Source organism: Dendrobates tinctorius, unplaced genomic scaffold (genome assembly GCF_039654945.1).
Source record: "Dendrobates tinctorius isolate UK_male_01 unplaced genomic scaffold, ASM3965494v1 ptg000064l, whole genome shotgun sequence".
Classification (NCBI taxonomy): domain Eukaryota; kingdom Metazoa; phylum Chordata; class Amphibia; order Anura; family Dendrobatidae; genus Dendrobates; species Dendrobates tinctorius.
Window position 1 is genome coordinate 14,277,126 of NW_027361732.1, and position 19,171 is coordinate 14,296,296.

Consider the following 19,171-nt stretch of genomic DNA (forward strand, 5'->3'; position numbering starts at 1 on the left):
TAAAGATACCAAACGTAAATTTTTGGTGAAGAATCAACAACAAGTGGGACACAATTGTGAAGTTGAACGAAATTTATTGGTTATTTTAAATTTTTGAGGAAATACAAAAACTGGAAAGTGGGGCGTGAAATATTATTCTGCCCCTTTAAGTTAATACTTTGCTACGCCACCTTTTTGCTGCGATTACAGCTGCAAGTGGCTTGGGGTATGTCTCTATTAGTTTTGTACATTGAGAGACTGAAATTCTTGCCCATTCTTCCTTGGCAAACAGCTCGAGCTCAGTGAGGTTTGATGGAGATCGTTTGTGAACAGCAGTTTTCAGCTCTTTCCACAGATTCTCGATTGGATTCAGGTCTGTACTTTGACTTGGCCATTCTAACACCTGGAGACATTTATTTGTGAACCATTCCATTGTAGATTTTCTTTGTTTGGGATCATTGTCTTGTTGGAAGACAAATCTCCGTCCCAGTCTCAGGTCTTTTGCAGACTCCAACAGGTTTTCTTCAAGAATGGTCCTGTATTTGGCTCCATCCATCTTCCCATCAATTTTAACCATCTTCCCTGTCCCTGCTGAAGAAAGCAGGCCCAAACCATGAAGCTGCCACCACCATGTTGGACAGTGGGGATAGTGTATTCAGGGTGATGAGCTGTGTTGCCTTTACGCCAAACAGATCGTTTGGCATTGTTGCCAAAAAGTTCGATTTTGGTTTCATCTGACCAGATCACCTTCTTCCACATGTTTGGTGTGTCTCCCAGGTGGCTTATTGCAAACTTTAAACAACACTTTTTATGGATATCTTTGAGAAATAGCTTTCTTTTTGTCACTCTTCCATAAAGGCCAGATTTGTGCAGTGTACGACTGATTGTTGTTCTATGGACCGACTGTCCCACCTCAGCTGTAGATCTCTGCAGTTCATCCAGAGTGATCATGGGCCTCTTGGCTGCATTTCTGATCAGTCTTCTCCTTGTTTGAGATGAAAGTTTAGAGGGACGGCCGGGTCTTGGTAGATTTGCAGTGGTATGATACTACTTCCATTTCAATATGATCGCTTGCACAGTGCTCCTTGAGTTTTTGAAATCATTTTGTATTCAAATCCGGCTTTGGACTTCTCCACAACAGTGTCACGGACCTGCCTGTTGTGTTTCTTGGTCTTCATGATGCTCTCTGTGCATCAAACAGAACCCTGAGACTATCACAGAGCAGGTGCATTTATACGGAGACTTGATTACACACAGGTGGATTATATTTATCATCATTAGTCATTTAGGATAACATTGGATCATTCAGAGCTCCACAATGAACTTCTGGAGTGAGTTTGCTGCACTGAAAGTAAAGGGGCAGAATAATATTGCCCACCCCACTTTTCAGTTTTTGCATTTCCACAAAAATGTAAAATCACTAATAAATTTCGTTCAACTTCACAATTGTGTCCCACTTGTTGATTCTTCACCAAAAATTTACATTTGGCATCTTTATGTTTGAAGCATGATATGTGGGAAAAAGTTGAAAAGTTCCAGGGGGCCGAATACTTTCGCAAGGCACTGTATGTTAGGGATCCAAAAGTACAAAGTGACCTGTCCTAGCTGTGGCAGCCACGTACGCAGAATTCATCCCCAGCATATAAGATACTGAAAAGTTGGGAATACACAGTTCATGTCAGTGGCGGCATGCTGACTGGGAGCAGGGGCGCAAACAAACACTGAGCAGGGTCACTTGTTTAGAAAGTTGAACTGCCAACGTGCCACATAAAATGCCGAAGTTAAAGGATCGGTTTAGGTAATCCTGTCGAAAAGTTAGTTCCATTAGTAGTGGAAAAAAAAAACCAAAACTGTTCTTTACCCACACTCCCCGGGTCCAGAGTTGAATCTCTATTACTACAACCTATGACTGGTATTGTCTACAGACTCCAAGTATAGACGGCATGTGTGGATGAGCTCACTGATTGGCTGACGCAAGTATAGAAACCAACAGCAGTAGCGGAGATGCATCGGTGAATACGGGGAGGGCGAGCTAAGCACAGTGGTATTTTTACTGTTAACAAAGCTTATAAGAAAAGCTTTCCTGAAAAGGGACAACCCCGTTAAGTAAAAACAAATGTATAATTTATCCATTTACACTGAGATTATCGTGAACCTAGGAACACGATAAGTTTGGTGTAAACAGTTTGCCAATCGTCCGGAGAATGAGCATCATCTGGTAAGAGAAATGATGAGCTGCACAAAGATCATAGTTCTCAGCAGCGCATCATGCTGTGTAAGGCCCCGCTCAGACATCTGTGCTGCACATACGTGTTACATCCGGGTTTTTCACAGACACAACACGTACCCATAATAACTAAATGCAAAAGTCACGGAGACATGTCCGTCTGTTTTCCAAAAGCAAGGATGAAAAGGGCCATTTCAAGCCTATAGGTCAGTGAAAAACATACAGATGACAGCCTGACTCAAGGCACTGAGGACACCGGGACCATGTAGGTGCTTAAACACAGATGTGTGAACATGGCCTATACGAGAATAATGAAAGTCTCCAAGCACAGAATGATTTATTATAGTCGATCAGTGCACGTCTTAAGCGCACTCTGCCTATGCGAAAAGGCTATTAAACGGCAAAAAAGTAGCCGACTGGCGGTCATTTAGTGCCATCGGTCAGTTTATGTAAAAAAGACCCTTAGCATCCACAGACCTACAGGTCCAGCTCACAAAATTAGAATATCATCAAAAAGTTAATTTATTTCAGTTCTTTAATACAAAAAGTTAAACTCATTTTATGTAGAGTCATTACAAACACAGTGATGTATTTCAAGTGTTTATTTCAGTTAATGTTGATGAATATGGCTTACAGCCAATGAAAACCCAAAAGTCATTATCTCAGTAAATTAGAATACATTATAACACCAGCTTGAAAAATGATTTTAAAATCTGAAATGTTGGCCTACTGAAATGTATGCAGGTGACATGGCTCCCCAAACCATCATTGATTGTGGATACTTCACACTAGGCCTTGGAAATCAAAGTTCTAGAGTCTGGAGGATGAGTAGAGGAGAGGTCACAATCCAAGTTGCTTGAGGTCTAGTGTGAAGTTTCCACAATTAATGATGGTTTCAGGAGTCATGTCATCTGCTGGTGTAGGTCCACTGTGTTTTATGAAGACCAAAGTCAGTGCAGCAGTCTACCAGGAAATTTTAGAGCACTTCATGCTTCCCTCTGCCAACAAGCTTTTTGGAGATGGAAATTTCATTCTCCAGCAGGACTTGGCAAAAATAAACACTTGAAATAGATCACTCTGTTTGTAATGGCTATCTAATATACGAGTTTTACTTTTTGTATTGAAGAACTGAAATAAATTAACTTTTTGATGATATTCTAATTTTGTGAGATGCAGCTGTACCGGTCTTAAATAATCCTCATTAATCCATTCTCTCCAGTCTGTGTTGTCATTTTAATCACATTGTGAACTGCATCTCAGCACAAAGAAGCAAAAAGCGTTCATGTGAGAGTTCACACTGGCGTTTAAAAAAAATTCTGTCCCATATTCATCCGGGAGAATGGGATGATTTTTAACCCTTAGTGACGGGGCCAATTTTTTAAATTCTGACCAATGTCACTTTGTGGCGATAACTCTGGAACGCTTCAACAAATCCCATTGGTTTTGAGATTGTTTTTTCATGGCACATTATAATTTATGATAGTGGTAAATTTTGGCTGATATGTTTTGTGTTTATTAAAAATATCAAAAACTTGACTAAAATGCAAAAATAATGCAATTTTAATTTTCAAACTTTGAATGATTATCCCTTTAATCCAGAAAGTCATATCACACAAAAACATTAATAAATAACATTTCCCTCATGCCCGCTTTACATCAGCACCATATTTACAATGCTAAATTATTTTGTTAGCCTTTTAGGAGATTTAAAAATTTAGCAGCAATTTTTCATTTTTTCAAGGAAATTTACAAAATTTATTTTTTTGAGGGACCTATCCAAGTCTAAAGTGAATTTGTGGGTCCCATAAATTGGAAAACTCCAAACGTGATACCATTTTAAAAACAGCACCCCCTGACATATTGAAAATTTCTGTCAGTTTATTAACCCTTCAGATGATTTTCAGGAATTAAAGCAAAGAGGTATAGCAGGAATGGAAAAGTGTGTGTTTGCCACCTAAATGTCGCTAACTTCTGTGAACCGACTGCTATAGCCGGGGGGACTCTAAGGCCTCTTTCACATATCCGGTTTGTACCGTCAGGCACAATCCGGCATGTGTGTAAAAAAACGGATCCGTTTTTTTGTCATTGAGAAGCACATGCGCCGGATCGCGTCGCATGTGCTTCCGTTTGTTCCGGTTTTTACCGGATCCGGCTGAATTCCTCTGTCTGGCAGCCGGACAGGACGGGTGCTGCAGCGTTTTTTTTTGTCCGGCGAAAAAAGCCGGACATGGACGTATGCGGCCCTTCCGGCTCTGCGGGACAATGTTTCTCAATGACACATTCCGGCCGCCGGATCAGCCTTCTACCTGATCCGGCCACCGCATGCACGGTTTTACCCTGTGTGCATGCCCGGATATCTCTCTCTCTCTCTATTTCATACCCCGTTCTCTCTCTCTTTCATACCCCTGTCTCTCTCTCTCTTTTTCATACCCCGTTCACCGGCTCGTGGATCCTTTTCTTCCCCGGCGACTCCTTTGCAACATAGCCGTGTCAGGTTCCGTAAGATGCGCCGCATATACTTCCGGTCCATCCGTTCACGGCTGGATCCGGCACTCCATCTTTTTGCCGCACGGCGCCGGAATGCCACCGACGGACATGTGAAAGTTGCCTTAGGCTGCTATTTGGCCATGAACTGCTATGACAAACATCAGGACCACACAATCATGATCTCGGTGTGTCAATTAGATAAAAGCGGAAGCCCCCACAATCTATTAACCATTTATTTGATGTAGTCACTTTTGACAGCAGCAACTAAGGGGTTAAATAATAATAATAATAATAATAATTTTTATTTATATAGCGCCAACATATTCCGCAGCACTTTACAATTAAGCGGGGACATGTACAGACAATAAATTCAATACAAGTTAAGACAATTCAAACAGTGACATTAGGAGTGAGGTCCCTGCTCGCAAGCTTAATATGGACGGTGCCAACACTGATCGTTTGTGATACAGCAAGTTGTCAGGTATAGTGTACAGCTATAAGCTGCTGGATTGTCACCTGCATGGGGATGCTATTCTCTTATATCTCAGGTCAGTAAAAAGACGTATTGGCTGTCATTAAGGGGTTAATCACTTGTCATCCGTGTGCTCTCCGTACTCAATCCATTTTTTACTCAGCAGTTATTAATCTTTTACAGGACCATTTACAGCTTCCTGTGCTACAGAATTGTAAGCTATCCTTAAAAATCAGATGACATACCGATGGTCCGACATATGGCATGTGATTTTTTTCTCGCACTGTACCGATTTTGGAGTGAAATCTTTTTTTCTCATGCCAAATACAGCTGAGAAAAAAAGCTCAGATCTGCACTGCTCCATTGAATATCATTGATCTTAGTGCAAACTCTGATTTTTAATTAGTTTGCCCTCTTCCGATTTATACACTAGTGTGAGCGAGCCTGCCACCTGAGGAAGACGGATCTATTCCGTTGAAACGCGTTGTGGACTCTTTTTAATTCCAATTGTTTCTCTAATAAATGAAGAATTTTTTGTAACTTGAAATGTAACTTGAAAGAAGAAAAACGAGTTAGATTATACTCACCGGGGGGTGGAGTCGGGTGCGGTGGGTGTCGCGTTCCTGTCCGACACCTCCCATCTTCATACAATAATGTCGTCCTTCTTACTTCTACTTCGGCTCCTGTGCAGGCGTACTTTATCTGCCCTATTGAGAGCAAAGTAATCTGCTGTGCGCAGGCGCCGGGAAAGGTCAAAGAGGTCCGGCGCCTGCGCACTGCAGTACTTTACTCTGCTCTCAACAGGGCAGATAAAATACGCCTGCGCAGGAGCCGAGGTAGAAGTAAGGAGGACATCATTGTATGAAGATGGGAGGCACCAGACCGCGACACCCATCGGACCGGACGCCCAGGTGCGTATAGTCTAACTGAAAATATGGATAAACTCTTTATGCATCAAATGGCCAAGTTCTCCAAAAAACATGACAGTTGTCATGGGAGATTTCAACTATCCTTACATTTGTTGGGAATCTCTCTCATGCAAAACTAACAGGTCAAGGAAATTCTTATCCTCTCTTGCTGACAACTTTATCTTCCAAAAGGTAGGGGAGAAAACAAGGGGAACTGCTACCTAGGATCTAATCCTTATCAACAGGGAGGAAATGGTTGAGGAGGTAAAAGTGGCTGGAACCCTAGGAGGTAGCGACCATGCTATTTTAGAATTTTGGATAACTAGAGGAGGAAGACCTGTGAAGACTCAGACGTCAAGGTTAGATTTCAGAAAGGCAGATTTTAAGGAATTCAGAAAGAGAATTGGAGGGATCCAATGGCTAGATATCCTTAAGGACAAAAATGTCCAGGAACGATGGGAAATCTTGAAAAATAAAATTCTCAAAGCACAATTGTTAACAATTCCAAAAAGAGGGAAGAATAGGAAGCATTTAAGGAAACCAGGATGGATGAACATAGAACTTAAGCACATGCTAAAAAAGAAGAAAGAAATGTTTATAAAATGGAAAGAGGGAGGCATATATAAAGAAGAATATAATGCTGTCTGCAGAACTTGCAGGGCACAAATCAGATTATCTGAAGCTGACAATGAGTTGAGGCTTGCAAGAGATGCCAAAAGCAATAATAAAGGATTTTGGGGATATGTAAAAAAGTAAAAGAAAAGTCCAAGATGCTATAGGATGTTTACAGGATGAAAATGATGAAATGGTAAGACAGGATGTTGAAAGGCAGAACTTTTAAATTCCTATTTTGCATCTGTTTTCTCTCAGAAAGGAAATGTAACATCAACTGTTCTTCACTGTCCTATTAAGGGAATAGAAGAATCCAGGATATCTATAAACAGAAAGATAGTGAGGAAACACTTAGCTAACCTAAATGAATTCAAGTCTCCAGGTCCAGATGAATTACACCCCAGAGTACTGAAGGAGATAGCAGAAGAAATTTTTGAACCCTTCTCCATAATCTTTGAAAATTCTTGCAGAACAGAAGTCCCAGAAGACAGGAGCAAATGTTGTTCCTATCTTCAAAAAGGGGAAGAAGGTGGACACAGGCAACTATAGGTCAGTGAGTCTGACTTCTATACCAGGAAAGATCTTTGAAAAAATTATTAAACAACATGTATGTAAGTACCTGGATAAGAATGAAGTGATTAACCAGAGTCTGCCATGGGTTTGCAACTAATAAGTCATGTCAGACTAACTTAATTTCTTTCTATGACAGAATTACTGATTGGGTGGATCAGGGAAATGCTGTAGATATAGTATATCTTGACTTCAGCAAAGCATTTGACAAAGTATCTCACACAATCCTTATTGAAAAAATGGCTAAGTATGGAATGGACAAGGCAACTGTGGATTCATAACTGACTTAGTGATCGGACCCAAAGAGTGGTCGTAAATGGCTGCACATCCAGTTGGAAGAATGTCTCAAGTGGGGTACCACAGGGCTCTGTATTGTTCAACATCTTTATCAACGATTTAGATGAAGGAATTGAGGGTAAACTGATTAAATTTGTTGATGACACAAAGCTAGGAGGGATAGCCAATACTAGAGAAGAGAGAGAGAGGATTCAAAAAGATATAAATAAACTGGAGCAGTGGGCAGCAACTAACAGAATGGTTTTTAACAGGGAAAAATGCAAAGTACTACATCTGGGCAATAAAAATTAAAAAGCATATACAGAATGGGAGGAATAGGGCTAAGCAACAGCACATGTGAAAAAGACTTGGGTATACTAATAGATCACAGGCTGAATATAAGTCAACAGTGTGATGCAGCAGCAAAAAAGGCAAATGCAATTCTAGGATGTATTAACAGATGCATACAGTCTAGATCATATGAAGTCATTATTGCCCTCTACTCCTCTTTGGTCAGACCTCATCTGGAATACTGTGTCCAGTTTTGGGCGACACATTTTAAAAAAGACAAACAAACTGGAGCAAGTTCAGAAAAGAGCGACCAGAATGGTGACCGGTCTGCAAAACCTGTCTTATGAGGAAAGGTTGCAGGATTTGGGAATGTTTAGTTTGCAAGAGACTTACTAGCTGTCTACAAATATCTAAAGGGCTGTCACATTGTAGAAGGATCAACTTTATTCTCATTTGCACAAGGAAAGACTAGAAGCAATGGGATGAAACTGAATGGGAGGAGACACAGATTAGATTTTAGAAAAAACTTTTTGACAGTTAGAGTGATCAATGAGTGGAACAGGCTGCCACGAGATGTGGCGAGTTCTCCTTCAGTGGAAGTCTTCAAACAGAGGCTGGACAGACATCTGTCTGGGATGATTTAGCGAATCCTGCTTTGAGCAGGGGGTTGGACCAGATGGCCCAGGAGGTCCCTTCCAACTCTACGATTCTAACTCGTTTTTCTTCTCTTTCAGGTTACATCGGGGGCTTATCTACAGCATTACAGAATGCTGTAGATAAGCCCCTGATGGCGGTGCCGGCAGCTGATAGGGCTAAAAATAGGTCCTTGTCTCCTGCCTTTGAGGGAATCAAGCATCAAGAGGAAGTCAGAGAGCAGCCGCAGTCCTGGCTTACTGTTGATGTTGAATACTTCTGAAGGCGGGGCCAATGAAGTGACGCCAGCGGTGATTGAGCGCAGAACTCGTGTGAAATAACTTGTGATGAGTGAATGGGCCTGTTTTTTAGGCAATCCTGGCATGTGTTGTGGCTGTTGAGCAGCCGTGAGACATGCAGGAGTGGGGACTCGAACATATTTTTGAGCACGCCGAAGACACTCAGTCAGCACCTGAGCATGCTCGGATAACACCTTATCATCACTAATAACAATCTCATGTGAGCCCTGGGAAAGCGAGTGCTGACACTGCCAGAACGGTGCAGGCACAGGAGGCAAGTACAAGTATTTTTATTATAACAAGGCCAAAACTGAGGAATGAGAAGGGGTTGTCCTAATAGTGGACAACCCCTTTAAGGCCTCACTCAGATGTCAGTGATTTTAATTCTATGCAAAAAAAAAAATCTGTGTGTCAGTGTTTTTCATCTGTGTTTGGTCAGTGTTTTTCATCGGTGTTTGGTCAGTTTGTTTCATCATGTTTGGTCAGTGGGTCAGTGCTTTTCATCGGGGTTTGGTCCGGGGGTCAGTGTTTTTCTTCGGTGTTTGGTCAGTGTTTTTCATCGGTGTTTGGTCCAGATGTCAGTGCTTTTCATCGGTGTTTGGTCCAGATGTCAGTGCTTTTCATCGGTGTTTGGTCCAGATGTCAGTGCTTTTCATCGGGGTTTGGTCCGGGGGTCAGTGTTTTTCATCGGGGTTTGGTCCGGGGGTCAGTGTTTATCATCAGTGTTTGGTCCGGGGGTCAGTGCTTTTCATCGGGGTTTGGTCCGTGGGTCAGTGTTTTTCATCAGGTTTTGGTCCAGATGTCAGTGCTTTTCATCGGTGTTTGGTCCGGGGGGCCAGTTTCTTTCAACGGAGTTTGGTCCGTGGGTCAGTGTCTTTCAACAGGGTATGGTCCGTGGGTCAGTGTTTTTCATCGGTGTTTGGTCCAGGTGTCAGTGTTTTTCATCGGGGATTGGTCCAGGTGTCAGTGTTTTTCATCGGGGTTTGGTCCAGGTGTCAGTGTTTTTCATCGGGGTTTGGTCCAGGTGTCAGTGTTTTTCATCGGGGTTTGGTCCGTGGGTCAGTGTTTTTCATCGGGGTTTCGTCCGGGTGTCAGTGTTTTTCATCGGGGTTTGGTCCGTGGGTCAGTGTTTTTCATCGGGGTTTCGTCCGGGTGTCAGTGTTTTTCATCGGGGTTTGGTTCGTGGGTCAGTGTTTTTCATCGGGGTTTGGTCCGTGTGTCAGTTTTTATCATCAGTGATTTTTACATATGGATAAATAAATTACAAAGCGTCTCCTGTACAATACAATGTTAGTCACAGAAGGCCCATGGACTACACACAGAAGGCGTCCTGTGCAATCGGCAATTTTCACAGACCCATAAACTTCGAGAGGTCATTTTGATCAATGAAATAGATTAAAAACAGACATAGTTCTGTGACTTTTTTGAGGATACACGGTACACAAAAAATACGAACATGTGACCAGCCCCATAGCCTGTAATGGGTACGTGTTCTATATGAGAAAATCACAGAACATGTACGTGATTCACAGACATCTGAACAAGATCTAACTGTGGATTTTCAAGGGTGAAATCTAAGACAGAAATTAACCACAGGTCCCTTTCTATGCACAATTATTTAGATAGCATAAAGGTGGGTTCAGGCGACTCATCCATATCACATCTGCATGACATCCAGATGTGGTTTTTTTACATCCGTGTATCATCCATATGAGAATCGTTTGTTAAAAAAAATCAGTGGGAAATAAAATGTTCGAGACTAAATACAGTTTCTCCATCTTAATAATTGCAATGTATCCGTAAAAATCGGATGCCATATGGGATTTTAATTTTTACGCACCCATTGAGTTGACTAGGTGAGTGTCATCCTAAATATAACACTATCGGATTGTAACACGAAAAAGACACATATGTATAATTCTCTTGTCTAAACGAGCTCTTAGGATGACATTTGTGTAAATTTCATTTATTCGCCTGTTACCTATTTCCGCTGCAGACTTTCTACGTACAGTTCTGCATAAATAATCAGCACCATTTCAGTCCCCGAGATACATCTAACAATAGGCTGACTATAACTGAACAATCCTCCTTACAAAGTACCTGTCACTGGGTCAAATGTGGGAAGTTTATTTTATTCCTGTTTCTGTATATTTTTATTAATTTAGTATTAGGTCTTTTTTTTTTAGGTATTAATTTTTGTAATCTGCCATATGGTTCCAGTGACATGGGAGTTTATTTATGCTAATTTGTGTGGTCTTTAACAAGGAGGCGGTGCTTATAGAGTAATAACGCCCCAGAGAATCCTGTGAGCTACGCCCCCTAGGTGCAGACCATAATTATTACCACTCAAAAAAGCTCATATTTCTAGAACCATATAGTGGTTTGGAACAAAAATTACACAGGTGTAGCTGCAGGAATTAAACAAAAGCAAAAAAGGAGCACAAATTACCAGGTGACAGGTTCTCTTTAAAGAATAATTATTTCTAGATTTTGTTTTTTTAATACAAATTATTAGGAAACTGAAGAAAACATAAAATCACATAATAATGGACACAATCTATGCCATGTTATGAGCTGGCATTGGAATATAACTAACCCACTGCTGTGCTGACCTTTAGGCTATGTGCACACGCTGCGGTTGCGCTGCGGTTTTGACCGCAGCAGAACTGCAGCAGTTCTGCAGACAGTGTACAGTAGCATGTTATCCTATGGGATTAACATTCTGCTGTGCACATGCTGCGGATTTTTAACTGTGGAAAAGCTGCGGTTTTGAATCCGCAGAAACAATTGACATGTCAATTGTTTCTGCGGATTCTGCTGCGGTTTGCCACCTATTCCATTGTCCAGGTGGCAAACCGCAGGGCAAAAGAATTGACATGCTGCGGTTTTGTGCTGCGGTTTCTCACCTCATGACATGCTGCGGATTGTAACTCGCGGAAAAATCCGCAGCATGTGCACTGCGTTTTTTTATTTCCTATGGAAATAAAGGTACTGTACAACGCAGCAGAATCTGCTGCGGACCCGCAGAGCCAAAACCGCTGCAGATCCGCAGCAGTATCCGCAGCGTGTGCACACGCTGCGTATCCTGTTGCGGCTCCGCAGCGGATTTGGCCCTGCAGGTCCGCAGCAGATTCTGCTGCGTTGTACAGTACCTTTATTTCCATAGGAAATAAAAAAACGCAGTGCACATGCTGCGGATTTTTCCGCGGGTTACAATCCGCAGCATGTCAATTCTTTGTGCGGATTCGGCTGCGGTTTCCTACCTTCACCATTGTGAGGTGAGAAACCGCAGGACAAAACCGCAGGCTAATCCGCAGGTAAACCGCAGGTGTTTTGACCTGCAGATTTTACAAAATCCGCAGGGAGAAATCCGCAGCACAAAAAACTACGTGGGCACATAGTCTTATAGGATGACGTGGCTATCATTATATGTACAGTGGGGCAAAAAAGTATTTAGTCAGTCAGCAATAGTGCAAGTTCCACCACTTAAAAAGATGAGAGGCGTCTGTAATTTACATCATAGGTAGACCTCAACTATGGGAGACAAACTGAGAAAAAAAAATCCAGAAAATCACATTGTCTGTTTTTTTTTTTCATTTTATTTGCATATTATGGTGGAAAATAAGTATTTGGTCAGAAACAAAATTTCATCTCAATACTTTGTGATATATCCTTTGTTGGCAATGACAGAGGTCAAACATTTTCTGTAAGTCTTCACAAGGTTGCCACACACTGTTGTTGGTATGTTGGCCCATTCCTCCTTGCAGATCTCCTCTAGAGCAGTGATGTTTTTGGCTTTTCGCTTGGCAACACGGACTTTCAACTCCCTCCAAAGGTTTTCTATAGGGTTGAGATCTGGAGACTGGCTAGGCCACTCCAGGACCTTGAAATGCTTCTTATGAAGCCACTCCTTCGTTGCCCTGGCGGTGTGCTTTGGATCATTGTCATGTTGAAAGACCCAGCCACGTTTCATATTCAATGCCCTTGCTGATGGAAGGAGGTTTGCACTCAAAATCTCACGATACATGGCCCCATTCATTCTTTCATGTACCCGGATCAGTCGTCCTGGCCCCTTTGCAGAGAAACAGCCCCAAAGCATGATGTTTCCACCACCATGCTTTACAGTAGGTATGGTGTTTGATGGATGCAACTCAGTATTCTTTTTCCTCCAAACACGACAAGTTGTGTTTCTACCAAACAGTTCCAGTTTGGTTTCATCAGACCATAGGACATTCTCCCAAAACTCCTCTGGATCATCCAAATGCTCTCTAGCAAACTTCAGACGGGCCCGTCTGGCACTGCAGGATCTGAGTCCATGGTGGCGTAGTGTGTTACTTATGGTAGGCCTTGTTACATTGGTCCCAGCTCTCTGCAGTTCATTCACTAGGTCCCCCCGCGTGGTTCTGGGATTTTTGCTCACCGTTCTTGTGATCATTCTGACCCCACGGGGTGGGATTTTGCGTGGAGCACCAGATCGAGGGAGATTATCAGTGGTCTTTTATGTCTTCCATTTTCTAATTATTGCTCCCACAGTTGATTTCTTCACTCCAAGCTGGTTGGCTATTGCAGATTCAGTCTTCCCAGCCTGGTGCAGGGCTACAATTTTGTTTCTGGTGTCCTTTGGCAGCTCTTTGGTCTTCACCATAGTGGAGTTTGGAGTCAGACTGTTTGAGGGTGTGCACAGGTGTCTTTTTATACTGATAACAAGTTTAAACAGGTGCCATTACTACAGGTAATGAGTGGAGGAAAGAGGAGACTCTTAAAGAAGAAGTTACAGGTCTGTGAGAGCCAGAAATCTTGATTGCTTGTTTCTGACCAAATACTTATTTTCCACCATAATATGCAAATAAAATGAAAAAAAAACAGACCTTGTGATTTTCTGGATTTTTTTTCCTCAGTTTGTCTCCCATAGTTGAGGTCTACCTATGATGTAAATTACAGACGCCTCTCATCTTTTTAAGTGGTGGAACTTGCACTATTGCTGACTGACTAAATACTTTTTTGCCCCACTGTATATGTGGTACATGGGTGTTGTATGCAATGACAAGCTTATGGCGTAATGGTTCAGCCTTAAGGAGATGGCAATTTCATGCATTAACTGGAATTGTGACATTGATCATGTGGGACACATCCTCCAGACATGTATAACCCAGAGTGCAAACTAGACTTTTGTATTAAATACAGTGAGGCTATCTATTGGGAATACCTAATGCCCTGTGCACCCCCCGACAGCTAGGAAAGATCCATTATAATCCATCATGATCTGATATGATCTGTAAGGTTCATTGGGTTCATCAGGGATACATTTTTAATCAGATAAAATTACAGTCACTCTGATCGTCGAAAAGAAATAAATGCAGATGTGAGCAGAAGGGAACATCTATTGTAATGTTCTAATACTGTGTTATTGTGTGATTATAAACTGGATGCCTTTTTTACTCCATCCCATTCTCTAGTCTCAAGACTATTTGACTAGTGGTCAAGTGATGGTGTGTACTCTATAGACATTGTCAATCCCCAAAGATATCTATTAGGCTATGCCCACAAGAGCATGAAATAGTCCGATTGGCACCCAGAAAAAATGGATGATTTCTCATCTGTATGTCCAATATTTATGCATATGCATTACAAGACCAAACACCGTTTTCCATGTTAATAACTGCAATGTACCAATAAAAATCGAATGCTACAACTGTTGATCCGGAAGGGGTCTGATTTTTTTTTGGACACCCATTGACCCAAAATTGGGTGAATCCCATCCAAAATACGATGAGGCTTGTGCATGCTGTGATTTTCAACAATTCATCTGAACAGCCCTATAGTAGTCGAAGTGCTGTCAGATTTTTGCATGGACAGAACTCGGACCAAATATTTGGTGACATGAATATAACACTAAAGGAAAAATGTACTGGAAAGAAAAAAAGAAAATCAGAGATGTAGGTTGTCCTAGCGTTATCGTTAAAATGTGCTCTGTACACGAATATCATAGATGTGACTCACATAAAAAGAAAGATTAAAAATTTACCTTATACATTTAATGTTATCAAATAGTTTTTTTTTCAGATTGTGGCTAATGGCCAAGTTGTTGGATAAAAATAATTAGAAGTTCTTTGTAGGCAGCTCCTTAGGACATTAGCAACTATGCTGACACATCCAGCCAGCAGCTAAATACGAGCTGTGAATAACGGCTGAGACTTGTGATACTATTAGTAATATTTACACTACTGCCATAAGGAATCCAAAAATCAACATACACTGGATACTATAGATCTCCTAGATGGATAAAGATCTGATGGCCTCATAAACAAAACTATTTGTAGACTCTTATGATGCAGACCGAGGTTTTACTAGAAGTCAGCATGGTTCTGCAATGTTTGCTCTTCACTACACTTTTTTTTGCACCTTTAAGATCTATTTATATTTTCCTAAATGTCATGAGACATGAAACAAATAATACTACCACATGTATGTCAGCAGCTGAAGCCAACAGACCCCACTGTAAACCAGGGTGATCCATCATATAAAAGATCTGATAGAGGGTCCTAGCTCCAGTCATAGATGTAGTCATAGATGTATATAAACAAGACCCAAGTGTGAACACAGCCTAAAATAAGGCAAAAATGTATAGCCGGAAGAAAAAAAAATTACAAAGGTGCCCTTAGAAGTAAAGCGTAACATCAAAACTGATTGAGAATAAACTGGTTATTCTCAATATTTTTGGTAGACAAAAAGCTTATTTTTAAAATCCACCCAAATTATATCTGACACATACCAGACAGCAGTGTCGGTAGATCACACCGTGGAGACCACATCTATGAAGCTTCCAAAGCCCTTGGGCACATTTTACGTAAATGACAATCGCTGACACAATAATACAGTTGGTTTGGAGCCTGAGGAGCCTTGTAGCCTTTTTCCTGAAAATTAGGGTGATTCAAATTCATGCACTACACTGACAAGACATTTGAGAATTTGCATTTTGGATCTTCTAAGAAGTCTTACAAACCACTCGTTTTTCATGAGAAGTTTGGATGTTCTGCTCCCTAGACAAGTGACATATACAAAAATTGGTGTCCAGTAGAGAACCAGTGTAATGATACCAGTCCAGAAAAAAAAGTACTATTGGTGTAACAGTCCACTCTAAACACAGGATATTGCCAGATATACTGTACCAGTCCATAAAAGCCATTGGATACTGCCTGGCATACTAAACCAGTCAATAAGAACCATTGGATACTGCTTAGTTTACTGTACTGGTCCACTATAACCACTGGATACTGCCTGGTATATTGTACCAGTCCATACAAATCATTATATACCACCTGGCATACAGTACCAGTCCATAAAAACCATTGGATACCGCCTGGTATACAATACCAGTCCACTATAACCACTGGATACTGCCTGGTATACTGTAGCAATCCACTTTAACCATTGTATACTGCCTGGTATACTGTACCAGTCCATAAGAACCATTGGATACTGCTTGCTTTAATGTACTGGTCCACTAGAACCACTGAATCCTGCCTGGTATTCTGTACCAGTCCATTGTAACCATTGGATAATGCCTGGCATACAGTACCAGTTCATAAGAATCATTATATACTGCCTGGTATATTGTACCAGTCCATAAAAACCATTGGATACTGCTTGGTTTACAGTACTGGTCCACTGTAACCACTGAATACTGCATGGTATACTGTACCAGTCCATACAAATCATTATATACTGCCTGGCATACAGCACGAGTTCATAAAAACCATTAGATACTGCCTGGCATACTGTACCAGTCCATAAGAACCACTAGATACTGCCTGGTATACTGTACCAGTCCATATGAACAATTTGATAATGTCTAGTATACTATACCAGTCCATAAAAACCATTGGATACTGCTTGGCATACTGTAACAGTCCATAAGAACCATTGGATGCTGCTTGGCATACTGTAACAGTCCATAAGAACCATTGGATACTGCTTGGCATACTGTAACAGTCCATAAGAACCATTGGATACTGCTTGGTTTACAGTACTGGTCCACTGTAACCACTGGATACTGCCTGACATACACTACCAGTCCACTATAACCTTTGGATGCTGCCTGACGTTCTGTACAGATCCACTATAACCATTGGATTCTGGCTGACATACTATAGCAGTCCATAAGAACCATTGAATACTGCCTGGTATACAGCACCAGTCCACTATAACCTATGGATACTGCCCGGTATACAGCACCAGTCCACTATAACCATTGGATACTGCCTGGTATACAGCACCAGTCCACTATAACCTTTGGATACTGCCTGGTATACAGCACCAGTCCACTATAACCTTTGGATACTGCCTGGTATACAGTAGCAGTCCATAATAACCTTTGGATACTTCTTGTTATACAGTACCAGTCCACTATTACCATTTGATACTGTCTGGGATACAGTAGCAGTCCACTATAACCTTTGGATACTGCCTTGTATACAGTACCAGTCCATAATAACCTTTGGATACTGCCTAGGATACAGTACCAGTTCACTATAACCTTTGGATACTGCCTGGAATACAGTGCCAGTCCACTATAACCATTGGATACTGCCTGGTATAATACAGTACCAGTTCACTATAACAATTGGATCCTGCCTGGTATACAGTACCAGTTCACTATAACCATTGGATACTGCCTGGTATAATACAGTACCAGTCCACTATAACCTTTGGACACTGCCTGGTATACAGTACCAGTCCACTATAACCTTTGGACACTGCCTGGTATACAGTACCAGTCCACTATAACCTTTGGACACTGCCTGGTATACAGTACCAGTCCACTATAACCTTTGGACACTGCCTGGTATACAGTGTTAGTCCACAATAACCATTGGATACTGCCTGGTATAATACAGTACCAGTTCACTATAACCTTTGGACACTGCCTGGTATAATACAGTACCAGTCCACAATAACCATTGGATACTGCCTGGTATAATACAGTACCAGTCCACTATAACCATTGGATACTGCCTGGCATACAGTACCAGTTACTATAACCTTTGGACACTGCCTGGCATACAGTACTAGTCCATAAGAACCAATAAAGACTAGTAGTCCATTATAACCAAGGTACAAGTCGTATATAACTCTCTAATGAGCCAGTCCATTACAAACACTACCCAGTGCCTGCCACTACCAGCGCACCCTACCAACTGGGACAGTCCGTGCACAGGATGCCCCCAGCCTGGCTGGCAGCTTCCACCACAGGACCATGCGCTAGCTGCCAGTTCCCGCTGTCCCCACCCTGCCCCGGTCCGTGCAGCAGTCACACAGGGACACGAAGTTCCTCCAGTCCCGACCACCCCGCAGTGCTGGCACTCCGTGCCCCCAGTACCCACCATCTCCTCCCACACCGGGCTCCGGCCGCTGTAGGAAGGATATGTGTGCTCCATCATCCCCCCAGGAAATCGCCAGAGGTGTCAGGAAGAAGCAGGGCTCAGCCGGTCCCGGGAGGAGGCGCAATGCCGGACACTGGGGATCCAGCACTGCAGGCACAGCCGGCCGCTCCGAGCACAGTGTCTTCTGGCTGCTCACAGCCCCGGGGTGCTCAGCTCCGTGCTTCCCGCTCCTCCGGTGCCGCTGACACTCCTTCTCCTCATCTTCCTACTCTTCAGGCTGCAGCTTCTTCCCTCCTTCTCCCCGCCCAGCTCCAGTCCCGTCCACTGTCTGCCCCCTTCCCTGCCAGTCTCCCGCCTCCAGCCGCCCTGCACCCTGACTCTGCAGCCTGGTGTGTGTAGGACTGTGGGGTCCTGGGGATCAGTGCCCCTGCCCCATTACACCCCGAGGAGCTGCTCCAGAACGTGGGGGTCAGAAGGGAATTACACAAGCGCTCCCAGCACTGCAGTCCCGGCCAGAAGTTGCTTCTTCAGTGTTTTTACATCTTTTAGAGTCATGTTTCTATGGTTACCGAAGAACAACTATATGGATTTCAGAAGTTTAGGGTGCGGTCACAGTGCATTGTGTGCCCCCCTCAGGGCATACGTCCGAAATCCCCCATAAAACGGATGCACCGATGGGGCCAATAGGTCAGGATTCCTTCAGGATTTGCTGCCGATTGGACGCTGCATACAGCCACAGCATCCAATCCGCAGCGTCCAGAAGTTACAGCATAGTGGAGGGGATTTTAAGAAATCCCATCTCCACTATGCGTGCAGGGACGCCTCCAGCGACCCTGCTTAACCGGACATGTGGTGCTTCTTTCCTGACCGCAGCATGTCTATCTTGCGGAGACGCTCCGTCTTCGCAAGATAAATAGCCCAGTCCATGTATAGGATGGGCTGATTCCTCATGTGTTCAATGAGCACATGCCAAATCACCGCGCGTACAACAGGGCAGCGCTTTGGGCGGAGTGGGTATCCGCTGCGTCCAAAAT

General features: G+C 42.6%; 1 protein-coding gene across 1 annotated transcript in view; it reads right to left on the bottom strand.

Annotated features, from left to right (window-relative positions):
* The window catches only part of DGKH (diacylglycerol kinase eta), a 356,048-nt gene extending 337,643 nt beyond the window's left edge, over window positions 1–18,405 (bottom strand). Inside the window, exon 1 of the mRNA XM_073580313.1 lies at window positions 18,138–18,405. Coding sequence (XP_073436414.1) covers window positions 18,138–18,194 — 57 coding nt within the window. The 5' untranslated portion in view covers window positions 18,195–18,405. The remainder of the gene's footprint in view (window positions 1–18,137) is intronic.
* Between the last annotated feature and the right edge of the window lie 766 nt (window positions 18,406–19,171).